General features: G+C 38.9%; 1 protein-coding gene across 1 annotated transcript; it reads right to left on the minus strand.

The window, feature by feature from the left end:
• Positions 1-3,545: 3,545 nt before the first annotated feature.
• On the minus strand, positions 3,546-12,845 carry LOC132122920 (neutral amino acid transporter B(0)-like). Its single transcript, XM_059533425.1, has 8 exons — positions 12,186-12,845; positions 6,870-6,912; positions 6,711-6,773; positions 6,370-6,536; positions 6,021-6,254; positions 5,492-5,686; positions 5,288-5,422; positions 3,546-4,068 (listed from the first exon to the last, which is right to left on the minus strand). Exons 1-8 carry the CDS (start codon positions 12,731-12,733, stop codon positions 3,834-3,836), a joined length of 1,620 nt encoding a protein of 539 aa, XP_059389408.1. The 5' UTR covers positions 12,734-12,845; the 3' UTR covers positions 3,546-3,833.
• Positions 12,846-14,110: the final 1,265 nt, after the last annotated feature.

Raw genomic sequence — 14,110 nt, forward strand, 5'->3', positions numbered from 1 at the left:
TAGGTCATCTTTGTTGGCTAGACTAAAAAGGCTTTTTGCAATACAAATTTGAACTGAATTTCCTAAACAATTACCTTGAACTTTGAAGAGCTCAGAGTGAATTTGTTTATTCAAATGTTCTTTGTGTTGTCTCCATCTATAGCATTTATTTAATGGACTGTGGTGAACTAAAGGCACTTGGGTCAAAATATGTGATCTGTCCATTAGTCTTTTTTTTTTTTTTTTTTTTTTTCTGGATGACATCAAGTTGACACAGAAGAACACATCGGCGGAAACTGATCTGGTCAAAGAAGATGCCTGATCAAATATTCATCTCCCAGACTCTTTCCACTTAGCTTTCTTTTTGGCCAGACCAAAATCATAATGTTCAAGATTTTAGGAATTTGGACAGGTTATGACAATCAAGATTTTCTGTCCTCTTTCTATTTAAGATTTCATTTCGTATCAGTTTTTGCCAGGCTCTGACAACAGGAGCAATAATTTAGATTTTGTTTATCCTATATTATGTCTCACGGGCCCAGCAGCAGATTATGGAGAAACATCGGGAACAGAGTAAAGGCTTAAAGAAGGCATCTCTGCCTGTGGCAGGATTGGGAGCTGGGTAATCTGATAGGTGGAAGCATTGTTGGAGGCCCCAAAATGTGAGGCCATGAGGGCAACATGCGTTGTCCACCCGTCACAATCCTCGTTCGTGAATTGAAGACTTCCAGACTTCCAGAGGGCGCCCGCCTCCTGGTATTGTCACCAAGCCCTGACCAGACTCATCAAACTCACCGTCTGGAGTTCAGTGTTCAGACTGAGTTTGCTTTGTTGGTTCCAGATGGCATGGAAATGGACCACATCCGACAAATTGAACATCTCATTTCGGGAGCTGGAAGAGGAAGGTGGCGGGCCGGTCCGACAGTATCCAAACCCTGCCAAGAAAAGATAGGTCAGGAGTTGCACGTTGGGATCGTAGCAAGCAGTAACTTGATGTGCCACAATTACGGAACACTGGATTCCTATTGCAATAATAGAAGCAATACCATCAGACTGAAGGTTTTGAACTGTATCTGATCACTTGAATGTTAATATCTCTTGCCAATTGTATTTATTGTATGTGTGTGTTGTGGCTTGGGGAGCCACAAGTCTCAAAAGTTGTCTAAACACACTGTATGTAACAATGGCAATAAATGTTATAAATGTATATGTAATATTTCACACTGCATTATCCAAGAATGTTCATGAATATTAATATATTGTTTTCAGTAGCAATTAAACAAAACTAGAAGACAAATCTAAAATGGTTTTCCTTTGGAAATGGAAATATACATGCCATTGAAAGGCTACAGTTTTATGCACATATGATATTTGCACCATGTTGCATAATTTATTTTTTACTGTCAGACTGTCTGACCTTAATTTAGTTTAAATGTAACAACTTTTATTTATTTATATTTTGTCTTGGTGTTTCACAAATATACTTTGTAATGTTCGTTATGTAAATACCTCATGGCCACCAAATATTTAACAAACATCATAACACAAACAAAAGTGTTTCTTAACATGTCAGTGTATTTAAAGACCATCGCACAGAATTACTTTTGAAGTTTTCGTTGTAAATGTTATAGTAAAATGGTAAATAGACCACAAGGTGGCGCAATGGGACATTAAGTCTTCATGCTGGGCTTGGTTACTGATATCCTACATAGCTGGCACAGTAGCATTACTGGACAAATCTTCAAAGCCTTCTAGGTCTTCAAGATTTGACAACCCATTCTGAATAAATCAAACGGAGATAATTCACCTGATATCTTGTGAAACGAAGTAGTCTTGTATCACACTAAAGGGCTGTATCCAACCACAAAATCAAACGATTAACCAATGAATCAGAGGGCTGTAAGATGAACACGTTATAGACAAGAAATATGAAAACCAAATAAGTGGTCCAGTTATCCTCTGCGACCCAATGCATAGCTAATCTTAGCGACTTTAACTGTTAAGAAAGAGAACATCACAGCTGATTTATTTAAAATAAAGACTTTATTCTGCGTTCGGTGTGGAGTACATTCACTGGTTCTCTTAACAGTTTTCTTTGGCTCCACTGATGACATCACGCAGCCATTTATGACACAAGCACCCATTAAACTCGCACACAGACACATAGCCGTGACAGCAGAGCAGCTACACTACCTCCGTCTGGAATGAGAAGCCTTTACAGTACTGGCTTTTAAAGGAGTGATGTATGTCACAACATTTGTGAGATTTGAAAAAGAAGAAAAAAATAAATACACGGTTTTGAAATACACCACTAACTGAACACAACAGCAATGAGAGACAGTTAATATGGCAGATTACATAAACCAAACCCATTTAAAGAGATATATATAGAAACATTAGTATAAAGAATGAGAAATGTTTCTTTGGTCGGATTTAACCGCTTACTGATCAACTGTGAGTCAAACCAATGTCTACAAAAATGGACTATTATGTTGACTTCTTTCTGTGACAAATATCTGGTCAACATACAGTACAATGGCAAATGCCTCTTTCCTTCAGCTGGTGTGTTTAGGTTATATATTTAGAAAAAGAAAACTGAATTAGCTATCCAGTACAACTACTAATTAACATTCACCGTTAAATGGTCTTAACAGAATTCTATGCCTGATTTCTGCTCATGAAGTTAACTACCTTCACAAAATGCCAGGCATTTTATATTTGTGCTCTTCTGCAATAACATACATAGATTTTTTTTTTTAAACACGTTAAAAATCAACAAGATCTCAGAAGTATGCTTTTAAAAAGCAAACAAAATTGAATACTTCATTTCTGCACATTGTACATGAACAGGCTTTTTTCTGTACACATTTTAAGCCGACAAAAAGTACCATTTAAAAAAAAAAGGGGGGGGGGGGGACCAAACATTTCAATACATCTAACATGTTTCTACACAAAGAAGCTGCTTAGACATATTCGACCTTAAATACAATACCTTAGTTCCAGTCTGAATTCACACTCTCTTGCTTTCTTCTGAAACGGATCTGTTTACTTGCGTATCAAACACTGCATAGGGATCTCTCACACCTGCAGACTTTAAGACGAGGCTTACTTTGCATGAAACCCATATATTATTATGCTTACTTTCCTGTCTGACCTTAGGGTGCAACTTGACCCCGAAGAGCCCGCCGTGAACGGTAATAGTGACTGCATAAAGACAAAGATGTGAACTGTAAGATGTCGTCTCTTAACTGTCAGTCAGACTTTCTACACCATTCTGTTGGCTCCTCTAGCAGAAAGAGTTTAGTGAAGGTTTAGCACCTGTTAGATGGACAGGTGGCATAAAGGGAATCAGCATGAATGAGGTATTTCAGGATAACGGACCATAAAGCCATCTTTAAAATGTATTTGGTGTGTTCGAAAGATGCAGAGAGATTCGGCAGATCTTTGGCTTATTAGGAGACGCTGAAAGAAATACAAGTTTTAACTCAACAGCATATAATCAGAACCACGAGGGCATGTGTGATCATAATACAGATTTTAAAATGCCAGACTGGGGGTTTCTTAAAAAAAAAGGGGGTAGAGCAAACGAAGAATATAAAGAGAAAATCCAAAATGTCTGACCAGCATCTTATAAATAATTGTTCAAGTATTTTTCCATCTAAATGTGCATAGGTTTTGGAAGACTCCTTTCTTAAAGAGCAGGGCATAGCGGAGGGTCAAAATGATGTAGTCTTTCTCCCGTCTTAGTCTAAACCTGTCTCTCTCGCTCTCCAATGGTCGCTGCGTAGATGCAGGGGTTGATTTATTGAGATCAGACAGGTCAAAAGGAAAGTTTGTTGAAATAGTGTGCAAGTCTACATGACGGACTCCTTTTCACTGGGTTTAGGTCCAGCGACTTCTTCCAATTCAAGGCTTCCCTGTTTTTTGATGAGTGGAGAAATTTCTGGCCTGGAGGCGGGGTCTTCTTCCTCCACGCGCACCTTATTTAGCTCCGCCCCCTCTTTACTGGAAGTGCGATCCACGAAATACTGCAGAAGACCTGCTCCGTAGGCGTCACCTTCAACATTGATGACGGTGCAAGTGCGATCGCTAAAAGAGATAAGACAGTACAAAAACATAATGAGGACATGAAATAAATACAAGGTTTATAAAAAATAACAAAGCTGTTTATTAACACAATGTTACACACACACACACATATATACATACAAACATAATATATATATACGTACATAATATATATATATATATATATACATACATACATAACATATATATATATATACAGTACAGACCAAAAGTTTGAAAACATTACTATTTTTAATGTTTTTGAAAGAAGTTTCTTCTGCTCATCAAGCCTGCATTTATTTGATCAAAAATACAGAAAAAAATGTAATATTGTGATATATTATTACAATTTAAAATAATTGTTTTTAAATGTATTATACTTTAAATGATTATTTATTTCTGTGATGCAAAGCTGAATTTTTAGGATCATTATCACATGATCCTTTAGAAATCATTCTAATATGATGATTCATTATCAAAGTTGGAAACAGTTCTGCTGCTTAATATTTTTTCAGAACATGTGATACTTTTTTAGGATGCTTTGATGAATAAAAAGTAAAAAAAAATAAATTAAAAACTATGTTTTTAAAATATAAATATTTTGTAATAACAATATACACTACTGGTCAGTAATTTGGGTCAGTAAAAAAAATGTTTTTCTTCTTTTTAAATAAAATCAATACTTTTATTCGGCAAGGATGTGTTAAATTGATAAAAAGTGATAGTAAAGAAAATATATTATTAGAATATATATTATTAGAATAATATATTTTATTTTGAATAAATGCAGTTCTTTTTAACCTTTTATTCATCAAATATATTAGACAGCAGAACTGTTTCCAACACTCATAATAAATCAGAATATAAGAATGGTTTCTAAATGATCATGTGATAGACTGGATGTTACATGTGACACTGAAGGCTGGAGTAATGATGCTGAAAATTCAGCTTTGCATCATAGGAATAAATTATTTTTTTAAACTATATTCAAATAGAAAACTATTATTTTAAGTTGTAATAATACTTCACAATATTACTGTTTTTTCTGTATTTTTGATCAAATAAATGCAGGCTTGATGAGCAGAAGAAACTTCTTTCAAAAACATTATATATATAGTCTCATAAAGTCTCATATATATATATATATATATGAGACTTTTTCTTCTCCCTCCCAGATATCCATACTAAAGCTTTACCATCGTTGTCTTTACCCACAAAAACATCTAAGCCAGATACTCACACAAGCCAGTCCACAGCCAGGATGAGGGACAGATCGTTTGTGGGCAGGCCTACTGACTCCAAAATGATGGCCAGCGTCAGCACCCCTCCAGCAGGGATCCCAGCAGCTCCCACGCTAGACGCCGTCGCAGTCACACTACAAACAGATGAAAAGTCAGTCAAAGTCGACAGAAGAGTATGGCTGAATGACATTCAGTGAACTCACAGGATGGTGATGACCTGGACGAAGTCCAGCGGGATCCCGTTAAGCTGAGCGATGAACACCGCGGCTACACACTGGAAGCAGGCGGCTCCGTCCATGTTGACAGTCGCTCCGATGGGCAGGATGAAGCGGCTGATGTGCTTGGACACACCGTTGTTCTCCTCCACACATTTCATCATGAGGGGCAATGTGGCAGAGCTGATCAGAAAATCAGATGGTTATTTCCTGCTTAATTGTGCATTTGTAAAATTCAGTCAAAAAAAGTGGTCACAAGAGACACAGCTAAGGCACATCTTACTTCCAGACCACTTGTGTTTGCATCAGAAACTGATGTAAATACTAGGTTTTAAACCAGCCTATACTTACACAAAATAAAGGCTCCAAAATTGTGTTTTTACACCTGTACCAAGAAGAACCTTTCAGTGAACAGTTCCACTAAAAGGAACCTTTTGTGCAATGGAAAGGTTCCATGGATATTAAATGTTCTTCATGGAACCATAGACGCCAATGGAGGAGCTTCTTATTCATTTACCTGGAGGACGTTCCAAAGGCAGTAGCCAAAGCGGTGACCAACCCCAGCAAGAACGTGTATGGGTTCTTCCTTGTAATCACAAAGTATATGAGTGGGAGGACAAGAAGACCGTGGATGGCATGGCCAATGACGCAGCAGGCGATGTACTTCCCCAGGCTGGCGAACAGCAAGCCAACATCCTCCATTTCTACAATCTTAGCAGCAACCAGGAACATTATACCCAGTGGTGCATACCTACAGACAAAAAACATGAGATATTGTGTCAGGAAAGTGAAGAGATGAATACATAGGAAGCCGCAATTCAAACATTCGAAAAAAACACTGGGAAAAGCACGTGATGTTCCCTTACCACATGATCCAGGAGACCAGCACCATGGTGGCCTCATTGAAAGAGTTGAAGAACTTGATAAGGATCTCTCCTTCCTCCCCAAGTTTCCTCAAGGCCACACCAAATACCATAGCAAAAACAATGAGACCCAGGATGTTCATGCCATCCACCTCTGAGCCAACTGGAACCTAAACACAAAGAATTATAATATTATTATACTGTAATAATAAACTGTAATAATATATATTTTTATAATTGGATTTAGAGAATTGTAAAAACATAAAAAAATATATATTTATATTAGATATTTAAGAATAGAAAAGAAAGAATCTAAAAGAATCTGGACTTTCGAGACAATGTACCTTTTCCAAAGAGAAGTTGGTCGAGTTGGTGTCATTCTTTACAAACTTGTAACCAGTGGCATACTGTGAAGGAGAAGAGATGTTCAGAATCATCTAATAATCTCACGTCACATAGAAAACATAACCAAAAGCGCAAAAACCAAAGCTTGTTAAACTCACCGACTGAAAGGCAGCTGATACCAGGTTAGATGGGAAAATATTTCTGAAAGACAAACAAAGGAGGAGTTATAAACACTGTGTATGATATACTCTAAAATCAGATATGATATGAATTGCCGATTACATCAAACAAAACTCAAAAAGTTAACTTCAGAAGTTAGGAACAACAAAAAATACCAGAGACTCAACAACAATAGATGAGTTAGTTGGCCGAAGACACTCACAACTCACAGACATTTTTAATTTTAACTCCTGGACAGAAATAGTGAAGACAGCGAACAAGGATGAAACTCTACTAGTGTGTTTGTATCAAACGCATGTGATCACACACTATCAAATAGTGTACACTTTTAAATTTTGGATGTATAGATATGCAAAGCATTTGCATCAGAAACTGAAGTAGATTTATGGGGGTTTGGCAAACACTCTCCAGATCAAGGCAGTGAGAGAACAAAGATCCAATTCTACCCCTCACACAGATTCATCCTATACTAGCAATCCCTGAGCAGCCTGGCCTCATGAGATGCCTCATGTGGAAATAACTTGGAGAATTTAGTCCGATTATAACCCTCCCTTAATCCCAGTTCCACACATTACCTCTCATATAACCCCATTCCCTTCAGTGGAGGTGGGCACTAGGACCTGCCTGGAGACTGGAGATGAGGATTAACATCATACACAGACATTTACTCAGGAATATTCCAGCATCCCTGACCTTAATATGGTGTGCATAAAAAAAAAAGTCAGGAAGTATGAAACCTGTGTGTCACCCTTTTTCCAAGTAAAATCACATAAGCAGCTGTGCATGATACATTTCTAAAAAGCACCATTACAGGCCAGATTCTGAACATGCCCATAGGGAGCCATCATTCCCGCTAACATCTATATGGATTTTTTTTTCTTCTGTTTAAATTTTTTTCGATTCCTTTTTAATAGTTCAATTAAAATAGTATTAATCAAAAATTTATTAAAATCATAAAACTTATACATTTTTACATCAATTTATTAAAAGTTAGTCTAGGAAATATTATTGTTACCAAATTCTGTTTTAGCATGTCTAATTATTTGAATGCATAAAACAACTTGCTTTATTAAATGTTTTCTTAAAATGTTTTCCCCTTGGAAATTCTGAGTGGTGTATAAAAAAAATTAAATTAAATTAAAATTCAGATCTGAAGAAGAAATGTTGCATGATTATTCCTTTAGAAAAAAAATTTTTGTTTCGTTTTAGCAGCATTAGTAGTAGTAAGCGATGTACATTCTACTGAAAAATAGACTTCAAATTAAACCTGACTTTTCTTTTGACAGGTTACTGGGAATACCTTTACCGTTCTGATATGACGCTAGTGTTACTCCAATTAAACAGCTAAATGCTCATGAAGTGACTCTCAGAGCAGTTCTGGAGATGTTGTTCATGTATTTCCGTCCTCATTTAGAGACAGCAGACACTGAAAACACCGCGAGCGTCACACGCGCTTCAAGATGTGTGTAGTAGGCCTAAACTAAACCGTGCGTCTGCACCATTCATTAACAGAGAGAAGCAGAAAATGCAGGATTCACATTTAAATCGACTTTTGCGGCTTAATAGTTACAGATACTAGTCTATATCGCGATTTGATTTAAGTGTAATGAACTACTTTTTATCAATTCATTGAAAATTTGACAAATTCCGTGACATCCAATGTAGGGCTGGGCGATATATCTAATGATAAGCTACGCATTATCGCGTTGATTATCGCCTTTGATGAATACGCAATAAGAATGCGATATTGCGTAGCTTGTCAGTGATCATCGGCTCGGTCTATTAAATGCCGCTCCATTTGAAAGCAGGTGATGGCGATTTAGCGGTAATCACAGAACCAGATTTACTGACTAGATTGCGCATGATCATATTGTTAGATATATTGCCCAGCCCTAATTCCGTGTTAAACTGAATTCCGTTTTTATGACTGGTTCCGTCCGCGTTTACCGCATCATGGAAATCATAGGGCCCTACATCTAGAGAAGTCTGGAATGTGTAAGGAGGCTAGTATTAATATAAAATTGTGCCGCCGGAGCAAGACGAGACGAGATTTTTTCTAAAATCTATGACCACCACTAGTCAAAAAATTAAGTAAAGTTAGAACTGGAGATACACCAAAAACCAGCATAGCAACATTAGTAAAACCTGTTCATCCTGTTGAAATATTTAATTGACGCACTCAAATGCTGTCACTGGTTTTCAAAGAGTCACATTCAATCCAGTGAGCTGGTTGGGCCGAGCACTTTATCTAGAATTCACAACTACTAATACCACACAACGACAATTCCATGACTCACGTGCATTCCAAGAATGGCTTTAAGATGCGATGGATGCTCCTGCCTTCTATGTAGGCGTGTAAACAGTGAGACACGCCAAACAGGACCTCTTCGAAACGTGGCACTCCACACACTTTATCAAAGGTTTCATCAATTCATTCAGTGTTTGTTGACATATTAAAGGTAACTATTGACAGGTAAATGTACCTACACTCTGACTTTGCCCCGTCTAAAATAAACTTTCACAAAGTTTACACAAAAAAAGGTCATGATGGGAAAATTGTGGGTTTCACATGCACTGTGCAAAAAACGTATGTTAATGCATTTAAGGAAGTTCATCTAGAAATCATTTACTGTCATTCTGAACCCATCTGACTGCCTTTCTCCAGTGAAGCACAAAGTGAATTGGCCTGAACAGCCCATTGACTTTAACTGTATGGAAAAAGAGCAGCATGAATGTTCTTCAAAACTTTTGTGTTCCACAAAGAAACAGATTCTCTGTGTGTCAGTCTGCTTCACACTGAAATTACACTTGAACACTGAAAGACAGAAACGGTTCTTGACTCGTGAACGAGTCAGTCTTTTGTTCGTTATCTGGCTCGGCTCTGTGTTCATCTTCAGTTCTCTCTTCACAGCAGTACAGTCAGTGTACTGTTTGAGTAAATGAATTGAGGAGGGAGTGTCAGCCACATTAAAAAAGTCATTTGTGGATTAATGTGTATTGGAGACGCGAACCGTTTAAAACGATTCAGTTCGATTTGGTGAACTGGTTCAAAAAGATCCGGCTACATCGAATGATTCTTTCGCGAACCGGATATCATAAACTGTTTTGTTTTGAACTCTCTCACAACAGACACGGAAGAGAAGACAATGGACCTTTCTGGACATGGAAAGTAGACCGTACACACAGCTTCAATGGAGGGACTGAGAGCTCTCGGACTAAATCTAAAATATCTTAAACGGTGTTCCGAAGATGAACCGAGGTCTTACTGGCTTGGAACACCTTGAGGGTGAGTTATTAATGACATAATTTTGATTTTTGGCTGAACTATCCCTTTAAGATAAACTATATTTTTTGTATAATAGGGGGCAAGGAGGGCTTGTTCCACAAATGTTGTTGTTGTCAGGGGTCTTTCTGTCGCACTGAACCTGATAACTACAGACAACAGATGGACCAAGTTTACCCTCGCAGAAACTGAGAGTTAACAAAACATCTTTACTGTCAAGCAAACGTGCCAGAACCTGTTTGTAGACTTTCTATAGAAAGACTATCCAATTGCATGCTTGTCAGAGTGTGAAATCAGCAGGGCTCCACAGTAGTCCTTGCAGGATTTAGTCCCAGAGAAAGCCCCTTTGATGGATGACACAAGCCACATCAGCTGCCTAATTAACCCTGCTTCTGTTGTGCATGTCTGCATGTGTTTGCACGTGCATGTTACCCTAATGTGGCAGGCATAAGCCGCTCATTGACTTCACCTGGACACACAGCCAAAGAAAAACCATTACAAATGTTTCAGTTTGGCTTTAATGTAGGATTCTAATTATGGCCAAAACTGCTCTTTTAAATTATACGTTACTGCTGAATTCTGGTGAATTGTATATTTTTAGAAACTGGTTATAAAGATTGAAACAAGGAAGCACAAGGAAACTAAAATAGCTGTGACACCAGGAAAAGAAAAAACCACAACAGACCTTTAGCAGAAACCTAACTTCGGTGGAATTAAGTAATTAAACTGTGATCTCAATGCCATTATAAAACCGGCTTTGGCTGTTTAGATCCTTTTGTCACATGAGAATGAATACAGGACTGTTAGCAACTCAAAACCCCAACAATTAATCAACCATTATTCCTTTATTGGTCTTGAAACTGTAATCAATTGCTACAAATTTAAAGAGCGGAAACAACCATCGCATTTATGAAAACCACTTCACTGAATTTTCATATATTATTGTCTATTAATGAATAACTCTCACATTTAAAAAAAAAAGCTGAAATATGAATTTAAGTTACTGATTTTGTTAGCAAAGGTAGTAAATGGCACATTTCATTTTTCACTTCGTGGACCGAATTACATTTTCAAGGACAGGACAACCCTGTTTCTCTTGGGTCGGGTCACCCTAAATTGTGTCAGTGTAAATATTTGCATTTTGGATGTATTACACGCCAAAGTGAGAATGTTGTTAACTGAATGCATTTGGCTGTTGTTCCTCTTGAAGGTAAATGAGAACAGAATGTTCTCTTCGCATCATTCTGTTCATGAAATTTGACCGCTTTACACCATAACATGAACCGAGCCCTAAAAACCCCACATAAAGTGTATGATTTAGGTTTCCTTACAGAACACAAGGGATCTCTGCTCTGCTGAAACAATAAATGACCACGTCCTTTACAATTTCTACTTAGGCCTATTTGAATTAGCCTACTATAAACCCCAGTGCGACACATACCGCTAAAACTCAACTTCGGCTTTTACTTCCTCGAGTAATGGAAACCACACACCCAGAAAAGAATGGGTAGGTGTGTTACCTTCATAAAACTGCCCATAAAGCTGCATCCTCTTGAGAGCGGATTAATTGCGTCAAACACGCGACGCGCAGCTGATGCAACTCGCGCGCGCGTTTACAGTATACTGCTGAATGAGTTTAACCTTACAACCATCGATGTAACAATAATTAGCGTTGATTAGAGAACAGATTATTAAAACATAACATAGCCTACTTAAATAATTCCTAAGAAATAATGACTTTCAGAGTAGGCTACACATATCGGAGACCGTTCCGATTCAGTTTGTGTAGCTTTTCGTGCAACTGATTACATAATGTTACATATGTAGCCTTTTTAGGTTCCTTTCCTCTTCCTGTTTGGCAAAGCTTAACGCTGCGCTGGCATTCACTGTAGGCTACATATCAATTTCACGCTTCGATTATAATAGTAGCCTTCTCGTTAAACACAAGCGTGAAATGTGCATCCACGTGTCCGCTGGCGTAACTTCAGATGTTCACCTAGCCTTGACTCACCTTATCAAATCTAAAAACGAATCCATGACTTCTTTGGCTTCGGGAACGCCGCTGTCATCATGGGTGAGTTGGGATAGTTTTTTCCCGTCGCTGGAGCCAGGCTTTATGATGAACGCCATAATAACGCCGATGGTGGACGAGATCAGAGTGGTCACGAGAAAGAAAAGCATCGCCCAGCCGCCCAGCTTGCCCAGGGCTTTGGGGTCAAGGCTGGCCGCCCCGGACACCAGACTGCAGACCACCAGAGGGATGATGATCATCTTGAGCAGGCGGATGAGGAGCTCGCCGGGGAACCCGAAGTAAAGGATCTGCGTGCGGCTCAAGCCGGCGCTTCTCACGCCGAGCCCGATGAACACGCCGACGATGACCGCGGACACCGTCAGGAGGACCAGCAGATTGGCCATCACGAAGCGCTTCAGCTTCTGCCCGGTGGTCTCCGGCGCGCTCCTCTTGTGATCGCCCAGGCCGTTGGCGAGGGTCGGGTCGTCCAGGTGCGCTTCACCGTTGGACGTCTTTACGTCTTCTATGGAGATCTTTTCTTCTGCCATTGTGCTGTCTGAAGGTTGGAGAGTCAGTGTAAAAAGTTTAGTAGGCTTTGGTGTGATCTGATTGTCTGTGTCCTCTCCTCTTGTGCTGGCAGCGTGGAAATGACTTAGATGGACTTTACACTGGCTTTAGAGCTAGAGTGACGCGTCATAAACTGAAAAATAAAACCACGCCCACCGTGGTCTGGCGCACTCCATTGACTGCCTCCTTATCATTTCTGACTAATCGGAATAAAGAAAAAATAAAAACCAGACCAATACCTAAAAGCTGCTATGTGACAGGGTGTTCAGTTAACAAGCTAAAAAACCAAGAACTATGTTTTTTTAAGCTGTCGACCCTCCAAAGCGTTATTAGTTGTTATTAGGCTACACACGTTTGAAGTAATAAAACAATAGATATACTGGTCAAAACAAAAAGTATTGTGACACGTTGTTGTTGTGAAACATTAGAGGAGCGTGTGATGAATTACACCTGCGTTGCTCTGATGGGTGACCTTAATCCACCTTGGCTACGTGGATACTGGCTGAAAACTGGCATACTGTACTATTTCTGCCTCATCTTCATATGCATACGCTAGTATGCTTACCCAAATTCAGTCTTTGACTCATCTGTGTCCCAAAAATGAATACCCAACCTCCCAGGCTTGCTGCTTTGCCAAGAAATATGTTCGCAGAGCATCAAAAATGACAATATCTCATTGTTAGCCGAAATCTGGTCTTTGTTCCTGTCCTCACTTCTTTAATCAAATTCGCTAAAGGTTGAGGTTCATGCATGGAGCCCGAGTTAGATTATCTTTAATAAACAAACCATTTTTCATTGTGATGCTTTATGGGAAGAGCTTTCATGTTAATAAGAGCAGTCTACGCTATATAAACAGTGCTAGTGCACTCATCAGGGGTCCCTTTTTGGAAGCTAAGGGTCTGTTTTTATAAGGTTCATGTTTTCTGTATTGGACCGTGTGAACCGTATTTCCCAGAAGCGCGACATTCCACAGATATTGTGTGCTGGTCTGAGAAAGAGATTTGAGTGCCAGAAAGCCACACGGCGAGAGAGGATGATGTGCGGATCTTCCGAAGCGAAGGCCTCCCTTCTCAAAACAGAGGGTTTGCCCTCTATTCTCTCTCTACACACGCCACGACCTCGACGCCCTTGAATAAACACCACTGCCCTGCTTGGCTCCATGTTTGACCTTCTACAGAAAACCTGCTCCGTGTGGGACCCATAACATTCGGATTCTACAGTAGATCGGAGTAAGATTCCCAGATGTTGCACTACGATAATGATGAATTATCTTCATTTGTTCAGTTCTGTGGTCTTTAATAATGTTCTCATCGTGCATTGAATGTTTTTTTTTCTGAAATGTTTTATCAAAATTGTTT

This window comes from Carassius carassius, chromosome 41 (assembly GCF_963082965.1).
Source record: "Carassius carassius chromosome 41, fCarCar2.1, whole genome shotgun sequence".
In the NCBI taxonomy this organism is placed as follows: domain Eukaryota; kingdom Metazoa; phylum Chordata; class Actinopteri; order Cypriniformes; family Cyprinidae; genus Carassius; species Carassius carassius.